Source organism: Lepidothrix coronata, unplaced genomic scaffold (genome assembly GCF_001604755.1).
Source record: "Lepidothrix coronata isolate B3197 unplaced genomic scaffold, Lepidothrix_coronata-1.0 Scaffold0, whole genome shotgun sequence".
Classification (NCBI taxonomy): domain Eukaryota; kingdom Metazoa; phylum Chordata; class Aves; order Passeriformes; family Pipridae; genus Lepidothrix; species Lepidothrix coronata.
Genome location: NW_016690180.1, coordinates 19,186,874 through 19,212,929, shown reverse-complemented (window position 1 = coordinate 19,212,929; position 26,056 = coordinate 19,186,874). Strand labels below are relative to the sequence as shown.

Genomic DNA, 26,056 nt, shown 5'->3' with positions numbered 1-26,056 from the left:
GAGCTCTCTTATTCCCACTGGACAGGCCAACCTGGTTCATTTTGACTGAAAGAGGCCAGGAGACACACTTCAGAGTGCTTCAGACTGTGTGCCAGGGAAGACAGCATGGGCAGGCAGGTAGTGATCTCTCCAGCCATCACCCGACATGCATGTCTGCACCCTCTTTAGGCTGAAGAGGATCTGGGATGGCTGTGCCAGCAGAGCTGCGAGGGCAATAACCTCCAGCAGTGTGGCTTGTAATCTTCATCTGGCACAGCTCTCTACAAATAGAACATCTGCCCACAGCCTAAAGAGATGTTTCAAAACTGATTAAATTAGACCAGCACAAGCACCCATCTGGATACTTTTAGTGCTTTGGCTCCCATTCACCTTGCAAACAACAGTGATGGATAAAAATCGTTTTCACCTGCCCCAGTTGCAAAGTGGCCAGAAGGAAAGGAGGATGCATCAGCCATGCTAGAATCTTAAACTTTTGACAAGTATGTCTAATGAATCCTGATGAGGTTGTTTATGAAGTTGCCACCTGGGATCTCCTGCCCAGCATGGCCACAGCTGCAGAAGGGGTAGTGGGAGGAATGTGTTCCTGCAGCCATACAAAGTCCAGTGTCTCAGCTCAAATGGGTGATTTCAGTGGGTCCAATGAGTTCAGGAATGGTTTACACTGTACCACACCCTGGTCATTTACTGCATGGGAAACCTTCCCTTATCCTTCTGGCTCTTATGTTCCCCTACACAACAGTACTGGATAGCAAAGCATGTAGATGCTCCTCACGTAATTTAATGCAGTGTTGAATGGATTAAACAGCCTATAGAAGTGGCAAATCTACAAACAAAGGGAGCCAAAGCAGAACAGCAGCAACAAACTGCGGAGGGATAGTTACATTTTAAATAGCTACACACGTTTCTGCAGCAAGAGACTAACTATATCCTTAGTTTATATAACTCCTTATGCCAGTTTAGGCCAGATAAAAATAAATGGATTGATTCTAGATGAATTAGAATGTCCTCTAAGGATCTGGCATTTATCCAACCAAATTATTTGAAGATAAAACAATGCAAGTTTTGTGCATAAACATTAGAAAAACATATCACACAGCTTAAAACAAAACCAAAATCATCTATGACAACTGAGAGCACCATTGCCTTTTCAGTACCATTTGGAGTCTGCAGATAATGCAGGTCTCTAATAGATTTTTTTCTAAACTCTTAATAAAAGCCTACAGTTTACATTATTTTAATGTACCTCTTACTTACTATGCCTTGCTAAAATCCTTTTTAAGAAAAACAATTGGAATTTTAACTAGTTTCAGATGATAGAGATAAAATTGGTCTTTACAAATCTGTATTTACAATAGGATTTTCAAGGAGAACACTGTTTATATTTCCTAATGTTATCCAGGCTGTCTATTTGTAAATAAGAGTCAAAGGTTTACAAGTTTTAGGCTGCAATAAAAGTAAATCAGAATGAGGGAAGACCATGAGCAATGAAACCCCCTGATATGCTGGAGCTGCTTTATCCAACTGGATAAAGATCAGACAGGCCACAGCAAGAAGCAACCAATAAGCTGAAGGGAACAGATGCCCTTCAAAAAATTTCTGGTTTTTTTACAGAGAGAATAGTATTGGTAACTCATCAAATGGTCAGATTGGACTTCATGTGCCCTTGGCCTTTTCCTGGTATTCAGACTAGACCAGGATGGTAAACAGGCATGTACACAATCAGACAGGGAGGTCTCAGGGTTCATGAGCTGTCTGCTGTGTCTGGGAAGTTGTACAAGTTGACGGGTAAGAGGGATGCTGCACAAAGCCTCCATTTGGCCTCTGCCCACTGTAATTTTAGCTGCTATTGCAGGTGAGAAGGCTGAGGAGCCTCAGCCATGTTCTGCTGCTCCCCATATGATCCTGTCCACTTCCCACTCTCGGAGCACATATAATTCTTCCAAGTGCACAAGCTCCCCTTTTGTTTACCACAGGGGGAGTTGCACAATCTCTGGCTACATTCACTGTTTCCTCTGAGATATTAAAAGGAAGCTGAGCATCTGTAAACAGCAGCAGTATTGTGTCTATACCATCCACTACACACAGCAGACCTTGGCTGCCTGTCTACCTCCGGCTCTTCGTGCCTTTGGACATGGAATGAGCTGCAGAGGCCCTGGCTCTCCCCAGGCCTCACTGCTACACCCGTCAAAAAGGCAGAAACATGAAAGGTTTAAAAAACTAAAGAAAAAAGGAAGCCCATAGCTAAGAGATGAAACTCCAAACCAGAACAAACTCTTTGGTTAACGGGACCCTTGTTTTTGCCAAACCCACTATGTTTGCTAATGTGCAAGGGTGAGTCATTGCTGCCCTCTCTCCACAGCTGAGGGTCCCTGGAGAGGAGGCTGTTTTGGCTGCCATTATTTCTGCACAAGTGGTACCACCTGCACAGCATCTCAGTTTCCAGGGCCCAAAAGAGAGGACTAGTCTTCAAAAGCCCACAATTGAAGAGAAGACAGTGACAGTGAGTGGGGCTCGCAACTATGCCCTACACCCCCATGGCCTTTCAACAGGCTGGCTTACTGCCAGGGAGAGGTGATTATGACATCTAGGCTCACCACAGCTTCAACATTCACAACAACAAAGTCTCTACTTCTGGCAGGAAAAACAAGGTCCATGTCTGAGATTTCCATTTAAAGGCTTTTCCCAGCCTTTTTCCAACTCAATCAGCTGTAGCATCATGCAGAGGAAACAACCCTTCACATTGCCACCTCCCTGCCACCACACAGCTCTTTAGACTGGTACCCCTTTCTGTCCCCTGTGCACATCGTGGCAATCTAGAGGGAGATATAGAGATGCACTAGGGTGGCTCAGCCTTCCCTTGGGCTTTGAATGCTGCTGTATCTCTCCTTTCCCCTCACCTCCAGCCTCACTCTCTGGCAATTAAACTGAAAAACCCACAGGACAACCAATGGACAGGGAACAAAGGAAAAAAGGGTCTTATATGTCCATTGGGAGCAGAACAGATTTTGACTTTTGGGCTCCTGTTGCTGGGAAGAGAACTCAGCTATGTCAGGAGCCCAGTGAGGATAGGGGAGTTCTGTGCTGGCAGGCACAGGCGGAGGAGGAGGAGGGAAAGCACTCTGACAAGGAATGGCAAATGTCATCACCCTGTAACCCAGCCAGAGCTGTGGCTGGGAGGACATGCCTTCATCAGTGACACCGCTGCGTAGAGCTGGCTACTCATGGAGAGTAAAGCAAGAGCCTGCACAGTCTGACAGTCTGAGGTTAAAACAGATAAATAAACAAACTTGATTATGAATAATAATGAGACACATCTGTATTAAGAAACCATGATTGTTTTGTTAAATGTGTGCCAAGGAAAGCAGTATTTTATAGAGTATTTGAAAGACTGTCCTTTGAGTTGTCTGTAGCAAACACATGAGAGTTTATGCAGCTTTGATGAATTCAAAAGGCTTTTTTAGTTCCTCTAAAAGCTGCCAATGTCTCCTAGAAAAACATTATGTTTACTTTTTACTACTTTCCTTGGCTTTTAAGTCTAGCAGAATGACGATCACTACAATGGGCAGAGGCCAGATAACACAATGACAGGCAGCTGCAGTTTTTGCAGCTGTACTGCATTCTTGTTAGAGATGATGGGTTTATGCTGACCTGAGGACATAACATGATAACTGTTCTTGTGTGCCATTCAGAATCTTGCTTACTAATGTTAATACCCTACAGAAGAGTGAATGGCTCTTACAATTTAGTGGACCATATAACCACTGGAGTTTTTAATTGTAAATTTATAATATTCAACAAAGAAAAATCTGTGGCCATCAAAATGTTACTGCTTTTCCAAGAAAGATAACATACTAATGAGCAGATTAATCACTGTCCCTTATAAAGCAAGAAATAGAAGGAATCAAACTAAATTATTACCTAAAAAGATTTAAGGGAGACAAAAAGGTTTAAGGGAGACAAATGCATGCTGTGCATAATTAATTTAACAAATTTACCAATTATAAGAAATGTTGTGAAAAACCAGAGTTTAAATTCTTTCCAAGTTTATGGATAAAGAGTCCAGAAAGGTTGACAAGAAAACAAGGACTCAGAAAATATTTCCAATTTGGAAGACCTCAGTTTCAGGGCACTGGAACCGGGAAGATAACCTCCGGGCAAGCATTGCTGCAGTTCCCACATCCTTGTGAAGAGCACAAGAGCCTGGTACAGGACACTGCCCAAGAGTGAGGGTGCAGGGCTAGAAGTGCTTTTGGTCATATTTACCAGAATCCTTCATATGTAACATTGATCCCAAAATAGAGACATAATGAAATGACTGTAATGGATGATTTCATAATTGCCCCAAGAGAACAAGTTGGGACACCAATTAATTTTACTGAGAAGGAACAGGAGTGGCTTTTGAACTTCTGCAGAGACCTAGTTTCCTGCATTAACAAAATAAGTAGAATAAATACAAACTATAAAAGAGAAGCTATGCCAACAAAATTGTCTCCAAATGAAGTGTTTTGGTGTTTTCTCCCATGAGCTGATAAATTCATGAAACTTATTTTTTCAACTTTACAGTGTGTATACATATATATATATTTGCACATGCATATATTTAAACTTTCCCAAAGACAGAGGAAAAACAGAAGCCTCATAAGAAATCAGTCTCACAGTGAGAAAGGGAGGATTCTAAGCAGGAAAGACATGACTTTTGAGCATAGAAGAGTTTTCAATTGCAGTTATCCCGTTCAAGACATAATGTGTATTTTAAGCAATAAACAAAATCACACATATCAGAACAGAACTTTCTGCAATGCCCAATGAAGCTACCTATAACAAAGATAAAACCAGCTTATTACATTCAGGCTTACTGTTTATCAGCTAGAAACAAATCTAAGTACATCGTTAATTCAGGCCATCAGAGAATAGATCTGTATTAAAGAAAATTAACTCCATCAGTCAAAGTCAAATAGAAAAAAAATCTCTAATAATATCTTTGACATAAAATGTATCCACCATGCTCCAGGGCCTTGAAGAAAAGCTAAGTGAAAACGAGACTCCTTTGGCTGGTAAAGATGTGCACACACATGTGCACATATACACATATTTATCTGTGATGAAATTATGCCCTGGCTGAGGGAAAAGCAGCTGCCTGAACTGATCTGAAAGGCTTTAAATTATAATAATTTTTTTCAGTTTTATATCTTGATTCAATGCCATAAAACTCAAATGGTTTTATCACTGAAAGGAAAGGTCATTTTAACCAAGGCAAGAGAAAGCTTCTCCATGTTTTATGTATTTTCAACTTTATTTGCAAGTCAATACGTTCTGAATCTCTGTAGGTTTCCATTAAAGTGGAAATTGCAAACCCCTTTACCCCATGAAAGCTTGAAGCTGATATGCTCTAAGCCCTGCATGACTCCTCTTTTTTATATATATTTTATTTGTATTAATAATTATGTAAGGAAATTTCTGGAGGACAGATCATTAGAAGTGATTCTGCCATACTGCTTCTCTCAGACTAGCCAGAATTTCTTAAGAAACAAATTTAAATTGAGGTTACTGTTTAAAATTCAAAAAGGCTCATGGCAGACTGCTGCCATGGACTTGCAACTGCAAAATAACATTGAGTTTATTGTCATCATTGTAAATTATGTTTGTAGATACTTGAATAAGGAGCTTGAGCAAAACTCCAGACCCTACAATAAGGCAAAGTTATATTCACTCATTATGGAATTGTGAAGACAGTTGTCTATAATCCCTTTTCTTTTTAAGAAGTATGCCTACTTAGGTATAACCCAGTAAGTACCACTACCCTGGGGTGTGTTTGCACTGCAGGTGCACCCTAAGACTGTGTCACCTGTGGATATGACTGTGTGCCACATATGTGTCCTGTTATTCCTGTGATGCTGTGTCTGGGCAATCCAGCTGGTACCCACCTGGGCCCCACAGCCTGGGGTCCACCCAAATGTGCCTTTGCTGGCTGTGCAGACCAAACTCAGCACGCTGCTGCATTTGGGTCAGATGGCTCCAGCTATGCTATTTGCTACAGGGACATCTTAACCAACATGGGGAAGATCAGCTGGACTGGGGATGTCCCAGGGTGACTCTAACACCCCATGATTCAAGGTTAGGTGGGACTTGTTGACAGACAGAGATCAGGGGAAATTAAAGTGAAAATGAGATTAAATTGGTTGCTAAACACTCTGTGACCTTCAGACCATCTGGGAATGCCCACTTAAATCCCATGGAGACTGTTCTGAGATCACCCTGAGTCATCACACACATGCAAAACAAAATCAAGGCAAACCCTGCTCCTTACCAGCCAAAGGCCAGACTTTCCTTCTGAAGAGTGGCATGACGACTGACAGCTGCAGCTTTTTCATGCTATTCCCTGGAGGAACCCAAGGAAACAAACACTTCCCAGATAGGATGGATTTCAAAAGAAGCCAGTCCAGTTATTGTTGCAAGAACTTAAGTGAGAAAACACCTTCTGTTACAGAGTCAGAAACGACCGGTTATCAGGTGTTAGACCTCATCACCACTGTAATGAAAAAGCTGAAAGAATTATGCTGACTTCATCCATTTTAATCTTCCATGAGAGAATTGATTTGAAATACGAAATGGCAGTTCACAATTACTTAAGAAAAGCAGAATCTGAAAAGAATAACCTGCTTTTACATTCACAATATTACCCCTGATATTATTGATGTTTTTGTTTTACTGATGAAGAAATAGAAGCATGTAAGATTAAATAATTGGCATGGAATAGACATTTCTGGTCAAGGAACAGAAATTAGATCTCCTGAAGGAAAACTCTGTGCTCTGTTCTCTTTCTTCCTCTCTGTGAATTTGATCAAATGCCACTAATAAGAGAGAGATTTGCATTTGATTTCAGTATGTACAGAAGCAGGCTGACAAATGATTATGTGTATCAAATTGAAGTTATCATATCACAGGGAAAACTGTCATTCTTCTAAGTGAATTTGTGTCAGACAAATTTGCGTCAGACAAATTTATGTCAAACAAAAGAATACAAAGCTCTCCTCTCCTCTCAATATCTTATGCTTATTAGACTCTTTTTAAAGACTTACCAGGGTATGTTGCAATTAGGATATATATATATCAGACTAGAGCAGTTAGCTGAATAGATGCATAGACTTTCCAGAGTTCTATATAACAGCATGAGTTTTTTGCTTTCAAGGTTTGTACAAATTAGAAAACAAATAAATGAGATAATTCTTTCTTTTTCTTCCAAGCTTTTTACTTGGAGATTTAAAGCTGCCTGCCTGAATTGTCCAAGTCAGAAACGTAGAGGAAAAAAATTAGTGTCAGTGTTACTTCGAAAAGAAAGAGGTCTTAAAACAGATTTTAGATTTAGCAATGTGTTGTAAGAACAATCCAAATATTTTTTTCAAATAAGCAAGCTTGACACTTGCATCTTCACAATACATGGGAAGTCATGTATTAAACTCTAAACAACTTGGACTGAGACTCAGCAAATCTAAACAGTCCAACACAGAAATGGTTCTCATCAGGAGACTGATGAAAGCAAGACAAAATTCTGAAGGACACAGATTGGCTATGTAGCTCAGTGAATGCCTCAGTAAGAAGAGACATAAGGATCCATATGGTATTAACAGACCTTTGAATGCTTTGTGCTGAAAATTGTTGTTTCCATATGTGTAGAGTGGACTCATGCTGCCAGACTGGGATCACAAAGGTTTTTTTCTCTTTGAGTAAGTACAACCTGTCAGAGCCATGAGGTCACTGACATCCCTGAAATCCCTACCAGCCTCTCCAGGGGTGTCCCATTACCTTGCCCATGGTCCAGGACCCCATTTCAGGCCAGCTGACCCACATCCACAGGCTGATATCCTGGACTGGCCTCAGCTGCAGAAGGTGCCTCTGGCTGCCTCCAGGCTGCCCTGGTCCCTGCTGGGGTGATGGGATGGTCTCTGGCTGGTGAGATCCTGCCCTGCTACCCAGTTCCCTGTAAGTTCCATCACTCACAGTCCCAGGGAGAAGCCAGACCTTGGCCAATACAAACACCTCCACAAGATATAAAGTTGCAGAACATCAACTCAATCAACTAGAAATGCAGGTCCTGTGTGAGTACTTGCTGGGTACCAATGGGATACCAGAGGGTGGGCTTGGGTGGAGCTAGCACTCTTGTGAATTCTGATAGGGGATGGGATGCATTGTCCCTTCTACTCTTCTATGGAAACAGAAGTCTTTGTTTCAGTAAGAAAACACAGAATTTAAATGGAATTTTATTTTACAGCTACAAACTGTTTAGAGCTGTCTTTCTAATGTGCATGACCTTCAGTCTCACAAAGAGGTCAACCTCCCTGAAAATAAAAGGTTTGATTTAATCAAAAAGACCTGCTATTACCCAAAAGCAGACATGACATAAATTTCATTCTATTTTTATATCTTCCTGGCTCCAGTCTCCTGATTCTGACATTAAGCATAACAATCACACATGTGGCTAAACAGGGCCAAATTCTCCTTTTTTTTTATTCCAGTATAAATATGGAAGTAATACTGTTGAAGTAATAGCTTTGAGGTAGGCTCTCTCCACAAGAACAGGACTTTTCTCAGAACAGCCACAGTCAGGAAAGTATGCTGATTTTGAGGCCAGATTTTTACTGACAAGTTAGGGATCTAGAGTGGGGGGAGACCACCAGGGCTGACATGAGAGCCTGGCAGTCCCAGAGGCTGGGGACAGAGGCTAGTGTGGGTGGCATTTTGAAAAGCACGAGGCCTCAAAGCTCTTATGCCATTTTCAAAATGCCTTAGGCTATCAGAAGTTCAAGCTCCACTGATTTACAATAAAACTTAAGCATTTAAATGCATTTATCTTTTGTGCTGATGAGACATGGCCACCTAAGATTCACACCTCTGTGAGATTTAGATTCATGGTCTCAACCTCTCCCTTAAGTTTGACTTCAGTTTCATGTTGAGGCTCTATCTTTCCCGCTCTTGAACATGGCAACATTACACCGAGGGTCAGAAGATGGAGACCTTGCAGCTAATTCTGTGCAGGGGATATTGCAGTCCTGTGGATGTAGTCCTGCAAGAAAGCTATCAGCACTGGCATGGCTACAGGTTGCTCAGGCATTGAGCCACGTCAGGTGTGCACAGCCTGGGTCTGTGTCGCCCAGCTAGGCAAAACTTCCAGTTTTCCTCCTGGAAAACCTAAAGGCTTGCTGTGTTGCAAGGGCACCCTTTGTACACCTAAAAACATTGCTGACTTAACTATGACCATTTGCAGTTTGAAAAAAATTTACTCATGTCAAGCCGTGGACAGAAATCCTCTTCCATGTACAGCAGTACAGGAACAAGAGGTTGCCACTCAGCTGAACAGCTGAACACAGCTGCTCCCTGCCCTGGATCACAGCCTACACTACTCCTCTGTGGGAGAAGTTTATGGGAGCCATCCCCTACTTTTTTCGGGGAAAATGAACCAGCTTCGTCCTGCCAAAGCATTTAAATTGCTCCTTCAGTCTTCTCCTAGTTTGATGCAGAATGTAGTCACTGGCTGGATGCCTGCTTTTCCACGGGGTTCCCAGAAAGGCACAGTGCTGGGGTGATATCATTTGATGAACTTCCAGAAGAAAACAATGTGCTGGGGGAGGAATGTCCCTTTGAGGGTCTGGAAGCTTTCTTCTCCTCATGTTATCTTCTTAAATGGTGAACATTGTTCTTTGGTGCAACATGCAGTAACAAGGGAGCAACTGAGTGAAGGACAATCCATCTTCAGAAGTGTCTGTGACCTAATAAATGACATTTACCTTGCGGGGATGACAACTAAGTCATGCCCAGGGACTACAACATACTCAGCTGTATATTCAGCAAAGTTCCCAAAGTTGTTCTCACTTTGCTGGCTGGTCTCCATCAGTCACCCCTCTGCAAAGTGGTTGCTCTCACAATGGTAGCTCTTTATGGGCTATTGTTTAAGAAGCCCAGGTGCAAACACAAGTGAACACAAGGCACAGGGCAGTGGAAATCTGTCCCCTATAACCCGTGGCAATAACCTATGATTTTCTTCCTGTTTGTTCCCATGTACCTTGCAGTCTGAAATTTTATTTTTTCACCTTCTGTTTTTCCTCTCTTCGTGACATCCAAAATAGTTTTCCCAATCTGTTCTCTATTTCTCTTCTATCATTGCAAGTTTGGTAAAGCAAAATGATCCAAGACAGGAGATGGAAATTTTCCCGGTAAGGGCTGCTGTAGAACCAAGAAGAGGAAGCCTGCTTGAACTGAAAGGCACTCCACAGGAGAGGGGCACATTGCTGTAGGCATCTATCCACATCTTTAGATGCCTACATGCTTTCATATGCTTTATTCCAGTTCAGATTTATAACCAACCCTTCAAATTGTAGGTCATCCCTGAAGACAGTTTCTGATTAATGGCTCTTTTCTCATTTTAAGAAAATGGAGAAAACTTTTTAAAGGAGCTTGTTCCTGACATGGAGGGACACTCATATCCTGAATCTTACAGTGTTAAATCCTGGCCATTTTTCACTACATTACAAGCAAACATTTTATCGTCTCCATGTTACTTGCCAACTGTAAGCAACTGGCCTTGTTTCTCGGCTCTCGGTCAAAACAAATTCTATCAGGTTTTATTTATTTGTGTGTTCTGGCACAGCTGGCAGTGAAACTGCTTTGTCTGCCAGGATTCTTGTTAAAATGTCCCCCAGCTGAGTCAAGCTACCTCACCAACACACCTTGACCAGATTCTAGGGCATTTTTCGGAAAAACAACCTTTCAAATAATGGGAATACCTGGAACCAGAGAGACTATGTTTCAAGTCAAACACTGAGATATAAAATTGTTCCCACTCCTTTGATATTTTGAAAATCAAACACATTGAACTTCTGGTCTTTATTATAAGCACTCAATTTTTTCTTGAAGACTTGAGACATAGTTGAAGAATCTGACTGCATTCAACATAGTTATGAAGGAAACTGTTCAAACATGACTGAGTACAAACTTAAATGAGACTGTTAAATGTCAGCACTGCTAATGGGGTCTTTAAACACTGTTTTCTCAGGAATATTTAGCTAATGTTCCTTCCCATTGGCTGAGTGATTCCTTTGGGCACCACCAGCCATTCCAGCACTGGGAATCAAAAGTTCAGACTGCTCAAAAATTTTCGAGTCACCCTCCCCTTCTTATACAAGGGAAGCAAAGACAACGTAAAGCCACATGAAGATTGCTGGATTGCATAGATAACCCAAGGAGTGTGGTGGTGGCCAGCTGTGGTCTTGATTCCTTAGAGTAAGGCGTGGTCTTAACGGATGGAGCTCTGAAGTCCAGCACAGCTGCCATAACACAAAGCAAGCTGGGAGATGCATAAAGCTTCAGCCAACTGAGGGAGGATGAAAAACGTAAAAAAAAAAGGGGAGAAAAAAGTCCACAATTAAGACTCAAATTTTAAATGGCACAAAAATCATACTCTGCAAAGAAACTGCAGAGTCTAGTGTGCCAAACTATAATCCACTGTTTCTGAGGCTTTGTAGAAAGGTCAGTGGTGGTGGTAAATTGACTGGCAGGTTTGAAACCTTCAGGCATGTGGACACAATTGACTTTCATGGATCATGTTTTGAGAGGGAAGAGACAGGCATAGCCAATGAGATTTCAATCGAATTTTTGAAGGTGACCCCCTCTGCTTCTCATCCTAACTTATTACCTCCTCCTCCACCTTGTTTCTCCTGACACAGCTACTGGACAGGAGAGCCAGGGAAGGTCTGTACATCTCACAGTGGGTGTTCAAGGTAGCAATGTGAGGTAATATGGGCCTTTGCTTTTGGAAAGCCAGAGGATATATAGACTACCTTATTCTTCACCACTAGTCCATTGCCAGTGCTGCAACAGAAAAAACCCACAAGCATCACAACTTCTTGTCTACATTTTCTTGCACAAGGAAGTTAAAACACACCCTCTTCTACTGCTCAAGCAGTTGTGCATATGTATTGGAAGGGAACTAAAAGCTAACAAGGAAAGTAAGAACACAGCCAGGATAACCTGTGACTAATAGCTATTGGCCCTTGTCCCAGCTTTTATTTATAACAGATTCACGGGAAATCTTCTAGGATTGTTTCAAAACAATGCCAATTAGTAAATTTTAGAATTAGCTCTGCATAGTTGGACAAGGAAGAAAGATTAGATCATATACCAGGAAGTCTCAAAACTGGGAATTTGCTACAACCACTTAATTCCTAAATTTAAAAAACTGTTAATGACATAGTCTGATTATGCCAGTACTGAAATGAGATTTCCCAATGTCTCGATGTTAAAGACCCTCTGCCCAGCACCTACTTCAATGGGAATGCAACTTACAGAGTATGTTTTCAAGGTAGAAGATATAATCATGGAATAGTTTGTGTTGCAAGGGACCTTTAAAAGTTACCTAGTCCAAACCCCCTGCAATGAGCAGGGACATCTTCAACTAGATCATGTTGCTCAGAGCACCATCCAACCTGGCCTTGAATGTTTCCAGGAATGGGGCATCCACCACCTCTCTGGGCAACTTGTTCCAGTGTTTTGCTACAGTCATAAAAAATTTCTTCCTTATATCTAGTTTAAATCTACCCTATTTTAGTTTAAAGCCATTACCCCCATCTTATCGCAACAGGCCCTACTAAAAAGTCAGTTGACATCTTTCTTATAAGAGCTCTGTTAAAGTCCTGACTCTCTCAGCTTGTCTTCATAGGAGAGGTGCTCCGGCCCTTTGATCATCTTTGTGGCCCTCCTCTGGACCTGCTCCAACAGGTCCATGTCTTTCCTGTGCTGGGGACCCCAGAGCTGGATGCAGCACTCTAGGTGGGGTCTCACTAGAGTGGACCAGAGTGGTAGAATCACCACCCTCGACCTGCTTATCACAATGCTCTGGATTCTTTAGACCTGCCATCTTAACTGCAACAAGGTACTAGGTCCAGAATTGCTTTTTAGTGTTTTTCCAGTATCAGATGAATGAGATGACCTTTTGAACAGTGAACAAAGGAATCAGCCACTCTCACTTAGAAAATGTATTCCAGAAATCACTCTGAACAATCTGGTCCAGTGAAACGTTTCCCTGACCATGGCAGGAAGGTTGGAACTAGTTGATCTTTAAGGGCCCTTCCAACACAGACCATCCTATGATTCTATGATTAGAATTGATCATCATGTCCATCACTTTTCAGTGAATGCCTTGATGTGCACTCTTGCTTTGTCTAGTAGATTTGAGATCTATTGAAATGCCATTTCCTACACTTGGAATAACATTATTCTAACCCTGTGTTCATATAATTCTTATTATTATTTTTGGTGATGGTTATGATGAAGATGACTCTTATTGTTGTAAAGAATGTGTTTTTCTGGCTTTCAGTATTTGGAAAAATACATTGAACTGTTCAGATTTTGCTTTTCCCCAGAGAAAAATTACTTGGCAGATATAAATCACTTTGTTTCCTACCCCAGTTTATGGACAAAAGTCTGTATCTTTGAAAAGGACAACCAGAGGCCAGGAACAAATTGCAATTTATGACTCACTTTCTGCCTACCAGTTAACTCTCTGGCAACAAATATTTCAGTGCAACTTAGGTGACTCCTGAGAAAGGGATCTGAGAGGTCTATTATACCCTCTAACTTCATAAGCCCATGTGAACTGAAATCTCTGATTGTGGCCTCCTAATTTCACATGAAATTAAAAAAAACCCATGGCTGTATGTTCTTATTCACCTTTAGCATTACAATGGTGCTTTTAGAGCACTCACTGGGAAACAAGGGGCATGGGTTCAACACTGCACATCCTCCCTGGGTCTGAGGAGATTCACACTTACCAGAGACTTCTGCAATAACAGAAAGGCACCTTCCCCCCTCCTTTTAAAACAACTACTCCTATGCATGAAGAAATGGAAGAGTCTGAAGTCAAAGGGCAAGAGAAGTGTTGATTCTCTGGCCTAATGCTTGGTTTCCTGAATGTCATTTGTTGCCTACCACTGTTGGAAGCAGCTTGTATTACCCCCAAGACTAAATTCAGTCCCGTAAACATCATCACCTGAACATTATCCCCATTATCTCCCACTCCAGCTCTCTTCCCCTTCCTGCAGTCCCACCCTTCTGTTTCACAGAGCCATCACCCCTTAAGTTCTCCAAGCCATAGCTGAAAGCTTCGTGTATTCCCCTCTATGCTGCCTTCATAAATTGGTTGTCCAACCACAACACCCCAGGCATCTAAGGCACATTCCTATCTTAACAACCCCCGTTACTCTCACCTTCCCCAAACGACCTTTTTCCCATGCTCTTTTCAGAAATACATGTCCCAGACTAATTAATTTCCTGTAAGCACATGAGAGGAACAGCAGGGGAGGTCTGGGAGCTGGAGACAGATTCACACATCAATAAGTTACCGGCCAGCCAGTGACAGGAGCAGCTGTGTGACGGCACTCGCTCTGATTTGTAAAAGATCCTGGACATAGGCAAAAACGGCAGTTGTTGAGACTGTTTTTGCTTGGATTACATGCAACACAGTGTGGGAACACCTGGCCTACTGATTCAGACTTTCATCTGGCAAAGGGCAGGATTTTTTTTCAGTCCTGGATCCTTAGCTCGTGTCTGCTTCTTATCCATGAGCTTTGTGTAAAATGCATATGCAGCCTTAACCATGAACTCCCCCCAAGCTGTTCCCTCCTGGCTGTGTGTTTAAAGTTGTTCTCTGCAGAGAGCTTTGTTGTCCCTGATTTAAGTCATATGAAAATCCATGAGCTTTATTTGTGTACGCTCAGTAGTACATCAGAGCAAACGTCACTGTGAAGTTTGTCCTTGTAGCTAACAACTGCCTTGGAGTTATCTTTTGCTACTCTGCTGTAATGTTAAGCATTCATATGCTAATCCACTTGTGGAGGCTGTTGTGCCTGACTGTACTGTAAGGCTCTATCAAATGATGGCAAAATCAATAGTTTGGTTTCTGCCAATTTGATGCAAGATGCTCAATATGAAAAGCAGAATGTATATCACTGAAGAGAATTTTGGAGCATCTTTTATTTCTCCCCAGCTAAAACATTTTCTTGTTTTTTCCTGCATTACCACTTATACCAAAACAGTTTCTAATTTTCTGTTCTGTAAAACAGAAAAGATTCTTCTTAAAGACTGTGTATACGTACATGTATATGTATAAGCTAGTCTCTTCCCTGATGAATAGATCTGACCAGGGCATATACCTGTTGAAATTTACTTATGAACTGCAAATAAATGTAATGGCTTAGGGTTTTAAATCAGTCAGTCACTACCAATCAGTATCACAAAGAAAGGAATGAGAACAACAATTTCTAGATCAATTCACTGTGCAATTTCTTTGACTCTGAGCTTGAGAATGAATCTGGTAACCAGTAGTGTTCTCCAGTGCTCAGTGTTGGGGTCAGCCTTGTTTAATATCGGTGATCTGGACAAGAGGACCAAGTGCACACTCAGTCACTTTGCACATGACGCTAAGTTGGGCAGGAGTGCTGATCTCCTGTAGGATAAGAAGGCTGTGCAGAGGGATCTGGACAGGCTGGATCGATGGGCAGAGGCCAACAGTATGAAGTTAAACATGGCAAAGTGCTGAGTCCTGCACTTGCGTTACGACAAGAGCATGAAGCACTACAGTCTGGTGCCGTGGCTGAAAAACTGCCCAGTGGAAAAGGACCTGGGGGCACTGTTTGACAGCAGCTGACCATGAGCCAGCAGTGTGTCAAGGTGGTCAAGAACATCAAGGGCTTCCTGACTTGTATCAGAAATACTGTGGCCAGCAGGATAAGGGCAGTGATTGTCTCCCCGTGCTCAGCGCTGGTGAGGCCATACCTTGAATCCTGTGTCCAGTTTTGGAACCCTCACAACAAGAAAGACATTGAGGTGCTGGAGCGTGTCCAGAGAAGGGCAACAGAGCTGGTGAAGGGTATGGAACTTGTCCCATGAGGAGCAGTTGAGCAAGCTGAGGTTGTTTAGCCTGGAGAAAAGGAAGCTCCAGGGAGACCTTATCACTCTCTACAACTCCCTGAAAGAAGGCTGTGGTGAGGTGGGGCTCAATCTCTTCTCCCAGGCAACAAGTGAGAGGATGACAGGAAATGATGTCAAGTTGCAGGTGAGGTTTAGACTGGATATTAGGAAAAATATCTTCATGGAAAGGGTTGTCAAGCATTGGAACAGGATGCCCAGGGAAATGGTGGAGTCACCATCCCAGGAAATGTTCAAGAAAAGTGTGGATATGACATGGTTTAGTAGTGAACATAGTGATGGTGCTAGGTAGATGGTTGGATGTGATGATCTTATCTTAAAGGTCTTTTCCAACCTTAATGATTCTATGATTCACTGTAAAAAAATGTAGGTTGCATTTCACACAGATATTTTTCCCAATCCCCCATTCTATTTCTTCTTTTTTCTCCCCACAGAAACCAGCGGACTCTGATTTCCTTGAATGCTGTAAATTATCCCTGAAGGAATGGACAACTCCAACGAAAAAACACACACAAGTTTTCTGAGAAGATAGCAAAGGAATTAGAAAAAACATCTTGACTTGCAGATTCTCACCTGACCCATGAGTGACTCTCTGCTAATGCAACACTAAATTAAGACACCTTTGTACATCAGGTACTGCAACCCCTCAGCATGTCACTGTTTGTACAGTGACTTTTCTTTAGTATCCCAGTATACAGTGGAACAGAGAAATCTAATCTCCATTCAATAGTTTATGGAAACAACTAAATACTATATATAAAGCTTTAAACAATTTTCTTTCAAGACATTGCAGCACAGTTCATTGCATAAGACAGGGCTTAAAAAAAACCTGTTAGCAGCCCATTCACACTCCATCCGTTCCCCTGCAGGGCAGCTGCCTTATTCCATCCAACTGACTAGGGTGAAGTGGTTATTTGTGCTGTTTCCAACCAGGCACTGAAGCTGCCCTCTCTTACTGCCATCCTTTCTGCAGGTTCAGCAAGTTTCTGCTGCACTTATCTGAGTTGGAGATTCATTTGCCACCATAAGGGCAAATTTCAAAATTAAATGAAGGTATAAGCTTTATCCTCACTAGAAGAGACTGTTCCTACAGGCATATCATTCTAGCACAGACATAACTCCCTCAGCAAGAGGGCTTTTCTCTATAAAGCTTGTGTAGGGCCTAAAGACAAAATAAACCTAGGCAAGCAAAGGACTTTGAATTGAAAAATTCAGATTCTTTTTTTCATGTGTCAACATTTGGCCCAAAAAAAGCTGATATTCACCGTGTCAGTCTAGAGGCTACTTACTTGAGAGACATACAGCAACATATATGGTGACCAGAAAAAGCTCCAACAGAATTTCCTCCTTGCCTCCTTCATGGATTTTGATAATGCAGAAATCCCAGATGGAGCTCTGCACCCATACCCGTGCATAATGCATCACAATGTCACACTTATTTGCATATTCAGAGACATTTGCATGTGACTGGAGTGTCATAATATGCATAGTTTTATTCACATGTATTTTTTCCAGATTCGAGGATGTTTGTGTTGCTGTACATTACAAGTTTTGCCATCTATACAAGCGAGCAACCACTTCAAAGCCAGCTCAAAGGAGAAAATTACTACACCAGATACATATGTAGCATCCCTGGTTTGCCAGGCCCTGCAGGTCCCCCTGGAGCCAGTGGATCCCCGGGGCCACATGGACGCATTGGTCTTCCAGGAAGAGATGGTAGAGATGGCAGGAAGGGAGAAAAAGGTGAAAAAGGGAGTGCAGGTATTGAATATTTGTGTAACCTAACACAACAAAGACCTTTCATCATCACTGTTATACTTACATATGTGTGTGTGTGTGTGTGTATATATATATATGTATGAGATGGATGTGTGTATGTATCTGTGTGGGTTTAAGAGTGATGCATGCATATATATACAGTGAGAGAAAGAAAATATGCAGATATATTTTAGACATGTCTAATATGCACATACTGACATCAGTGTAAAGAAAAGTAAATGCACAGCCTTCCTGCACACAGATGCTAAAAGTTTGGGAAGAATGAAGCATGTGTGGTGTTAAATAAACAGTCTCATTTGTGCCCTTAGCCAGGAGTAAAAGATTAGCAGGTACTTAGGTACACACTAAAAATGCTCTAACTGTATGAGATATTTGGGCACAAGCATCACCACTGTTCTTCCCATCAGCAGTGCCTGTAGTTCAGGCAGCAATAGACTGATTACATAAAATTCTTCGAAGTATAATCAAGTTATGAAGAAAAGCAGGAATATAGAAATAAAGGACCTGCAGGCTGTGAGGCCTGGTCATCTCTTCCAACCTTGCATTCTTTTCACAAACTTACTAGAAGGTTTTGAAAGTATTTTTGGAGTATTTTGAAATTCTGACCCTCTTTTTTTTGTTTGTTCAGGCACACAGTAGCCCACACAATCATTTATTGAGTTGATATGTGCAATCATTAACTAACTTAAAATGTTTTTGAAGGTTTAAGAGGAAAGACTGGGCCATTAGGACCAGCTGGAGAGAAAGGAGACCAAGGTCAGTCTGGTAAAAAAGGACCTGGAGGATTGACTGGTGCCAAAGGTGAAGTAGGTCCAGCTGGACCACCTGGACCTAAGGGAGATAAAGGAGACCGAGGAGAGCCTGGTGCACCAGGGGTCTGTAAGTGTGGAAAGATAGTGCTGAAATCTGCCTTTTCTGTTGGCATCACCACGAGCTATCCAGAGGAAAGATTACCAATTGTATTCAATAAAGTCCTCTTCAATGAGGGGGAGCATTACAACCCTTCCACAGGGAAGTTCATTTGTGCCATCCCAGGGATTTATTATTTTTCTTATGATATCACCTTAGCAAACAAGCATCTTGCGATTGGGCTGGTCCACAATGGGAAGTACAGGATAAAGACATTTGATGCAAACACAGGCAACCATGACGTAGCTTCTGGATCTACAGTGATCTACCTTCAGCCAGAAGATGAAGTATGGCTCGAGATCTTCTACACTGATCAAAATGGTCTCTTTTCTGATCCAACGTGGGCGGACAGTTTGTTTTCTGGATTTCTCTTATACGTTGACACAGATTACCTTGACGCTTTATCAGATGAAGATGAGCTCTGAAGCAGATGATAACGAGTGACATTCAAACTGGACACCCCAGCACTGGATTTTATCCAGTTGTGTGGGAAACGCAAAGTTGAAAGAAAAAAAATAAAAATCTGGGAGTTTATTCTTGCTGTAATAGGAACCAGATCTGAGCTTGTAAGGATGTTTCTAGAACCTAAGCTGGATTTTTAACTGAACAGCAGGGATATCAAAAGGAACTGTAATTAACAGAAGACTGCTTCACTCCAGGACTGAATCTTCCTGAAAGTTCTGTTTATAATACTATTTAAACAAATTTAAGATACTGTACATTGGATTTTATATAAAATATATTAAGTTGCAATGTAGAATGGATATTTTGTATATGATATTAAAATAAAATTGAACAACTGACCACAATATCATCTTTGGTCATTTTAAGACAGGCAATACATTAAAAACAGATATAAAAATGAATTGTTAAAATGAGAGGGATAAAATAGGAATTTCTGCTTCAGAATGTCTCTCAACAGGTCACAAGGACACTTCCATCTGATATTTACAAGAACGAATTACATTCATAACCAGCCAACCTCCCAATAAATATATGAAAATTTGTACTAGCTGAGGACTACCTAATACCAGTCATAAAAGACCAGAACAAAGGTATTAAACATATCAAGAAATTAAAAACTTAGAGATCTGAAAACTTGGAGACAATCAGTCAGTATTCAATGTGAGTATTTTCAGTGTAATTCCAAGTAAGTTTGCTATTCTTTCAATGCCATCCAATATCTTTAAGAGAAATATGGAAAAAAGCTTTTTGTGGAAGAAAATTGTGGACTCCAAAAAAGGATAGAACAGTAACCAGTAATGTGCATTAATTATATGGAACATAGGGAGTCACATCATTAAAGCAGCCTTAGTTATATTCCAATATGGTCATATGCAATGAAATAAATGTAGGTCACACACAAAATGAAAAACTGCATTCAGGAAATCAATGAACTCGAAAAAGGTACATGGGACCTCATGGATCATCAGCTAAATATGAGTAATCAAAGTAGGCTCTTGCTATAGCACTTTAGATGTATGATAAATGGAAGTAAAAGTAGGAGTAAAGAGTGGTTGCTTAGGAAGCTGCTACTTCTGTCATTGTTTCAAAAACTTACTTGAAAATTGGGAAACAAAATTGTTATAATTCTATTCATGCAGATTACATGACAGATATAACAAGGTCAATTTACTTTTCTTGTCAATGAGGTTATGAGGTAATTTGATCACAGTCTGCTGGTACCTGGAGATAAAATTTCTGGTAGCTGGCACTTCCTTCTGTCAGACAGGAGTAGAGCAAGATAAATTGGTGACAAACTATCAATCCCCACTGGAAATGAAGAAGCCATTTTACCAGTAGCAGCAATGAATCATTGTAAAAACATCTAGGAACATCATGAGTTCTCCAGCATTCAACACCAGTCAAGACTGGCAGTCTTTCATTGGGTGCTCTTACTTTCCAAGAATTTAAAATCTTCTTTTATTCATCCCATATTTACAGAAATCTGATGTTTCTAACAGTTATTCAGATAACATCAAATGCTGGTCATCTGTGTTGCACTTTAGTTATGACCAAGGCAGAGGGAAATTTCTAGGGTTTTTTTCAGTGTACTTAACTGAATTAAGAACATTACAACCAGATAAAATGACACAAAAATACCACTGAGATTGCAGAACAAGCACTACAGTTCTGTATGGAACATTAGTCTATGCTCCCTGTATCCATGCCTTCATTTTCTCCCACATTAACATGCATGGCTTTGTGTACATGACTGCTGCTTTATGCAGTGAACAAGTGCAAAGTCCTGACGACAGATCAAACTAGCAGTGCTTGTACAACAGTTATTTTATTTGACAGTGAGAGAGGTGTGATAGAAGACAAAAGTGGATTATTTTTCTAACTAGACATCTAATTTATTAGTGTCACACAAGGGCTTCTTTCTGTGAAAAATATGGAAGAGAACACTTAGAGATTCAGTTTATCACCCTGCTGTACAATCATTTACACATCTGCAAATTAAGCACAATATGAGTGCAAAATGCAGCCCAATCATCATTTACAACAATGATTGATGCTGATGCTTCACAGTCATCAGTGCCTATACAAGGCACAAAGAGGACTGGCATTGCTCAGTGCCTGCCTGCACTGAATTCCACAGGACAGAACAGATGATCATATCGGGCCTGTGACTTCCAGGAAACATAACTCAATAGATGCAGGACTGGACATATAATACATTTTATGTAGAGAAAGCAACTTACAGAAGTATATAATTAGATTATTATCTTTAAAAATATGGAAATAAGTTTATGACATTTGAATCAGTAGAAATTTTAAGTTAGTTTTCATTAGAATTTTTATTAGAATTAGATAATATTCTATAAAAGCAAGCTTAAGAAAAGAGTATGATTGATTTTCTTCAGACTATATAGAAATATATTTGGTAGTTACAATACATTTGGAAATTTTCAGACAAAATGAATTTTTCTCAGTTGAGCAGAGAAAATATACAGCTTTATAGTGAAATGTTCCTAGTTGCAATCCTAACTAAAAGCGAACTACTTCCATGTAATAATCTTGTAAAAATGAATCCAATGTAAAAGAGAGATTTTAACCACACCTATGTTGAGAGTGACATCATGGGAATAAGTAAACCAAGAATTATCACTTTCCTTTACTTACAAATTTTAGATTTATGTTTGTACAATGGTAGAAGAGTAATTTTAGCTTCCCTAAGTTTTCCCTAATGGATTCTGTAGTTTTTTGAACGCTTTAATATTTTGGCAAGACCAGTTCAAAATAAGTAATTCTGTTGAATTATTTCTATAGGTTTTGGCAAAAAGAATCCTTTTACTACATGTATAGACAACATATGTATACAAGTACCATGTGTCCCTGCCCCCATTAAGGATCTCAAGATATTATCCTAAAGTAAATCATTGTTATTGCAAGTGTATTACTTGAAAATAGATCACCTTTGATGACACGATAGTTCATTTGGGGTATTTCTCTGTCTAAATTTGAATTTATATGGAAAATATCTTTGGCTGATGTCTTCGTGCTATTCCCACCAGTAGGTAGGGAGGTCTGGTTTGGTTTCAAGACGTTGTAGGAAAACAAAGAGCAAAATCTCTTTGGGATTAACTTTGAAAAGAATTAAAGATTTTTGCACAATATATAGGTCATTCTACAAATGTCATAATACCATATAAAATTAGGCACCCAGACAAAACTAGTCATCTAGACTTTGCCTACAGTCAACAGAGAGAAATTAGTGTCAACAGAGAGAAATTAGTGCCACTGGGTTAAACTCCCAGGAAGAAGTATGTCTTTGCTGCAGCACCAACTCTTGGGCTTCCTGATCAAGGCTGCAAGAACTCATACAAACCTCAAACCACTAGGAAACCTTCAAACATATTAAGAAGCTCAGTGTTCCTGAGATTCATAAGTAAAAAATACATATATTTACTTGGCATATACGTATGTAAAGACGCATGAGTAAAAATAAAGTTATTTGAAACAAAATAGCTCCCCACAGTCTTTTACTCTTTCAGACTTTCTTTATACTTGTTAGAGTGACATCAAGGAAGAAGTAAGTCATGTGTTCTGTTGCTGAATATTTTTAACCTAGATAACTAATAAAACATTTAGCTACATCTTCAAATTGATATGAATGTGTTCCTTTGAACAAATACATTTATTTTCCTCACTGTTGGTATTCATGTCTGTATGGTTAGATGGTTATACAATTTTTTCAGAAGCAATAGGTCCTCAATTTTTTACAATGTTAAGACAATATAGAGGAAATAGTTACTAATGGATCTCAGTACTGAGAACATTATCTACATTCTTCAAATCTTTTTAAATCTACCTAACACCATTTATGTACTTTTGGGATAGGCAAAAGTATAGAAAACTGACAAGAGGCTTATTTCTTACCAAGTATGTTACATTAGTTGTTGAAGTTCATTTAATATTTTCTTTTTATTTACTTTCCACAGGTCACCCACTAGGTTCAGTTTATATTCATACACTAAAACAATTACTGAATAACTTAGTTTTCCCTGATTGCTTTATTTATTATTTATCCATTGTCAGGTAATTCATAAGCAGAATAACTACAATGATGTTGTACTAGGCAATTTGATCAGCAGGAACTTCAGTTTTATGTGGAAATTTGGCCCGCTTTATACATCTCTCTCAGTAGGTGATGAGTCCCATCCAAGAAATAACACATGAAAGTAAACAGGAAAAAAATAGAGCTGAGAGAGTAATATACCACTATCTTTACTAATGAGTAATACATTTTTTTCAAGAAGCAATTTATTGCTTTCATTATAAACATCTAGACTTCAGCTCAGAGAGCATTTAGAGGTCACATACACTTTCCTGTAACCTTAGGTCAACACTCCCAACTGAGGTTATGTCAGTATTTCTGAATCTCAGGGGCATGATTCTTCCTCACGTCCACAGGAAGAAATTTCCTAATAGTGTAACGAAATTCTCAGTCTCTGATACTCTGTTTTGTCCTAGCTGCATACATCAGATCAATTCATGAAGGTTATTACCTAAGGGAAAAAAATTAATTAGACATATAATACACATATTTTTAATAGCAAATATACACAAATAAAAAGGTGTCCTGGATTATTTGGCATTTGGTTTACAGCCCTCAACTCTGAGTATAAGTTTGGTATAATTTTGGCAACAACTGCTGGAGGGAGATTTTTCCTCTAAGCAGACTGTTCCTGCAGCAGCAAGTATTAGTAGAAAATTTCTCTTACCTGACTTTAATCTCTAAAAGCTCAAAGACCATTGTGTAGGTTAAATTAGTTCTCAGCTGTCCTGTCACCAGTGCAAAGTAATAGGTGGGATAAATCTCCATTTGGACGGCCCCATATTAGAGACTTACATTAAGAAAGGAGGAATGAGGACGTATTGTCTCTTCACATTACTTGTATCTAAGTGACTTACTCAGGTTGACCTTTAACTCTGAGATGGCAAAAGTTACATAAGATGTCTACTCTTCAAGAACAATCTGCTAAGTGGAAAAATTGGCATAATTTGATTTGGTGATTTATATGTCTCACAATTAGAGAGAAGATGTAGACTGATGAGAACAGAGAAGTACCCTTATAATGACAGAAATGACCTCTTGTCAGACCTTTCATAAAGTATTGCTAGAGCTCCTCCTGGGACAACTTCAACTGCAGTAACTTGGCTGGTCTCCAGAAAATTTTGCAGTGTACTAAGATGGGCTAGCAATCTTCTCATGGCTCCAAATTCAACACATTAAATACATATAAAATATTGCAGTTTTTAAGGATACTTTATTTTAGGTGTTGAAAGCCTAAAAGGGAGCCTGAAGTGATTCTCTAACACCAGAAACAACATAATAAATTTGTTCCTTTTCAACTTTAAAGCACCTGTCAAAATTCTAAATACAATACAAAACATAAGGTAGTATTTGTAAAATTGTCTCTGTGAAAGAATAGTCTTGTTTATGCCATGTTAACAAAGGGACAAAAAATACTGAAGTCTTGAAAAAACATAAATGAACCATTGTTCTCAGCAGGCTCTAAAGTTAATTTTTTGCATGAAGCAGATGGGATTTCTAGAAACAAGTGAATTGTATGAAGGAAATGTACCAGCAGTTGCTTTTCTTTCTCTGCTTTCAACTAAGTTTTATCTCTAGACTCAGAAGAAAGTGGGAAGGGCTTGGAATTTTTGAGTTGTAGAACAACGTCTTTCATCATCCGAAAACTTGCCTACCACTGATGCTGATGTCCCTTCCATGCACCACTTTCTTTCACAAACATTCTATCAGATGTTCTGGTTGTGAACACAGACTTCTAAACTGCATGTGACAAATTGCAGGAAATGTTATTTGTGACTTCTGTCATGTTGGAGTAAGGTGCAATCAGTTTAAAATAATCAAGATAGGCAGAGTTTGTTCTTCCTTGTTTGTAACCTCCCTGAAACTGGGATTGCTGTAGAGTTGCACACAGTGTTTGAATTCCTATTCTAAGAGCACAGCAACATGTACTATTACTCAGTAAATGCCATACATGGCTTGTAAGAGCTGCACTTTCCCTTCTGTTTTGTTTTTCCAAAAATTTTGACTTTGATTCTAGGCAGGTAACACATGCATTTGAATTCTGTATTTCTCCTGTGAGCAGTGATTGTACTGACATGTTTTTAAGCGGCTTCCCATTTCATTAAGCAAAGGTCTCCCACTGCTCCTTTAGGGTATCACAGTAATTTTCCTTACATAATGCTGTTCATATTTGTCCATCATTTACATTGTTTGTACAACTGTTTCTGAGACTGGAATAAATTTCTGGGGCACAGACTTATCAGTAAAACAAGATGTTGAACCCGAGTTCTTGCCAAAATCTTGTATGAAGTTTCATCCACTGGATCATTTCCACAGTCCCTCCTATGGTGAGGCTTAGCAGACAACTGAGATTGTGTACTGTTTATGTTACCCCAAGAAACCTGTCCTCTGACTACATCTTTCCCATTCTAGAAAGCTGTTTTCATGTTAAGTGTCTTCTAACTATGATAGTTCCTCTTTTAGCAATTAAAAATGCATGCTCCCAATCTTTTTAACTACTTTGACTATTTACTTCTTCCCAAGGTCTTCTTCTCAGGATAGTATTCAGAAATGAGAAACAATTTAGCCCTCTCTTCTCATGTGATTCTAACTATTAAAACCTTGTAGTAACAGACCTTCAGCTGTTATAGGGACTGCTTATATACAGACAATTATAAATACGTCTAACAGCTCCATTTACTGCCACTGTTATTGTTTGTTCTGATCATACTAGAGATACTGATACACGTTAACATAAAAAATTACTCTGTTAGCAATTCAGTGCAGCAGAAAAGACCCCTCTCCAGTTTTGACAGGAAAACTATAAATTCCATTGTAGCTATAAAAATTAGG

At 39.9% G+C, this 26,056-nt stretch overlaps 1 protein-coding gene across 2 annotated transcripts in view; it reads left to right on the top strand.

The window, feature by feature from the left end:
- The window catches only part of C1QTNF7 (C1q and tumor necrosis factor related protein 7), a 50,667-nt gene extending 31,195 nt beyond the window's left edge, over positions 1-19,472 (top strand). For both annotated transcript variants that reach the window (XM_017811227.1, XM_017810410.1), the window contains exons 2-4: positions 16,410-16,608; positions 17,491-17,736; positions 18,457-19,472. In XM_017811227.1, the coding sequence (XP_017666716.1) occupies positions 17,499-17,736; positions 18,457-19,088 (870 nt within the window). In that variant the 5' untranslated portion in view covers positions 16,410-16,608; positions 17,491-17,498 and the 3' untranslated portion in view covers positions 19,089-19,472. The remainder of the gene's footprint in view (positions 1-16,409; positions 16,609-17,490; positions 17,737-18,456) is intronic.
- The last annotated feature ends 6,584 nt before the right edge of the window (positions 19,473-26,056 follow it).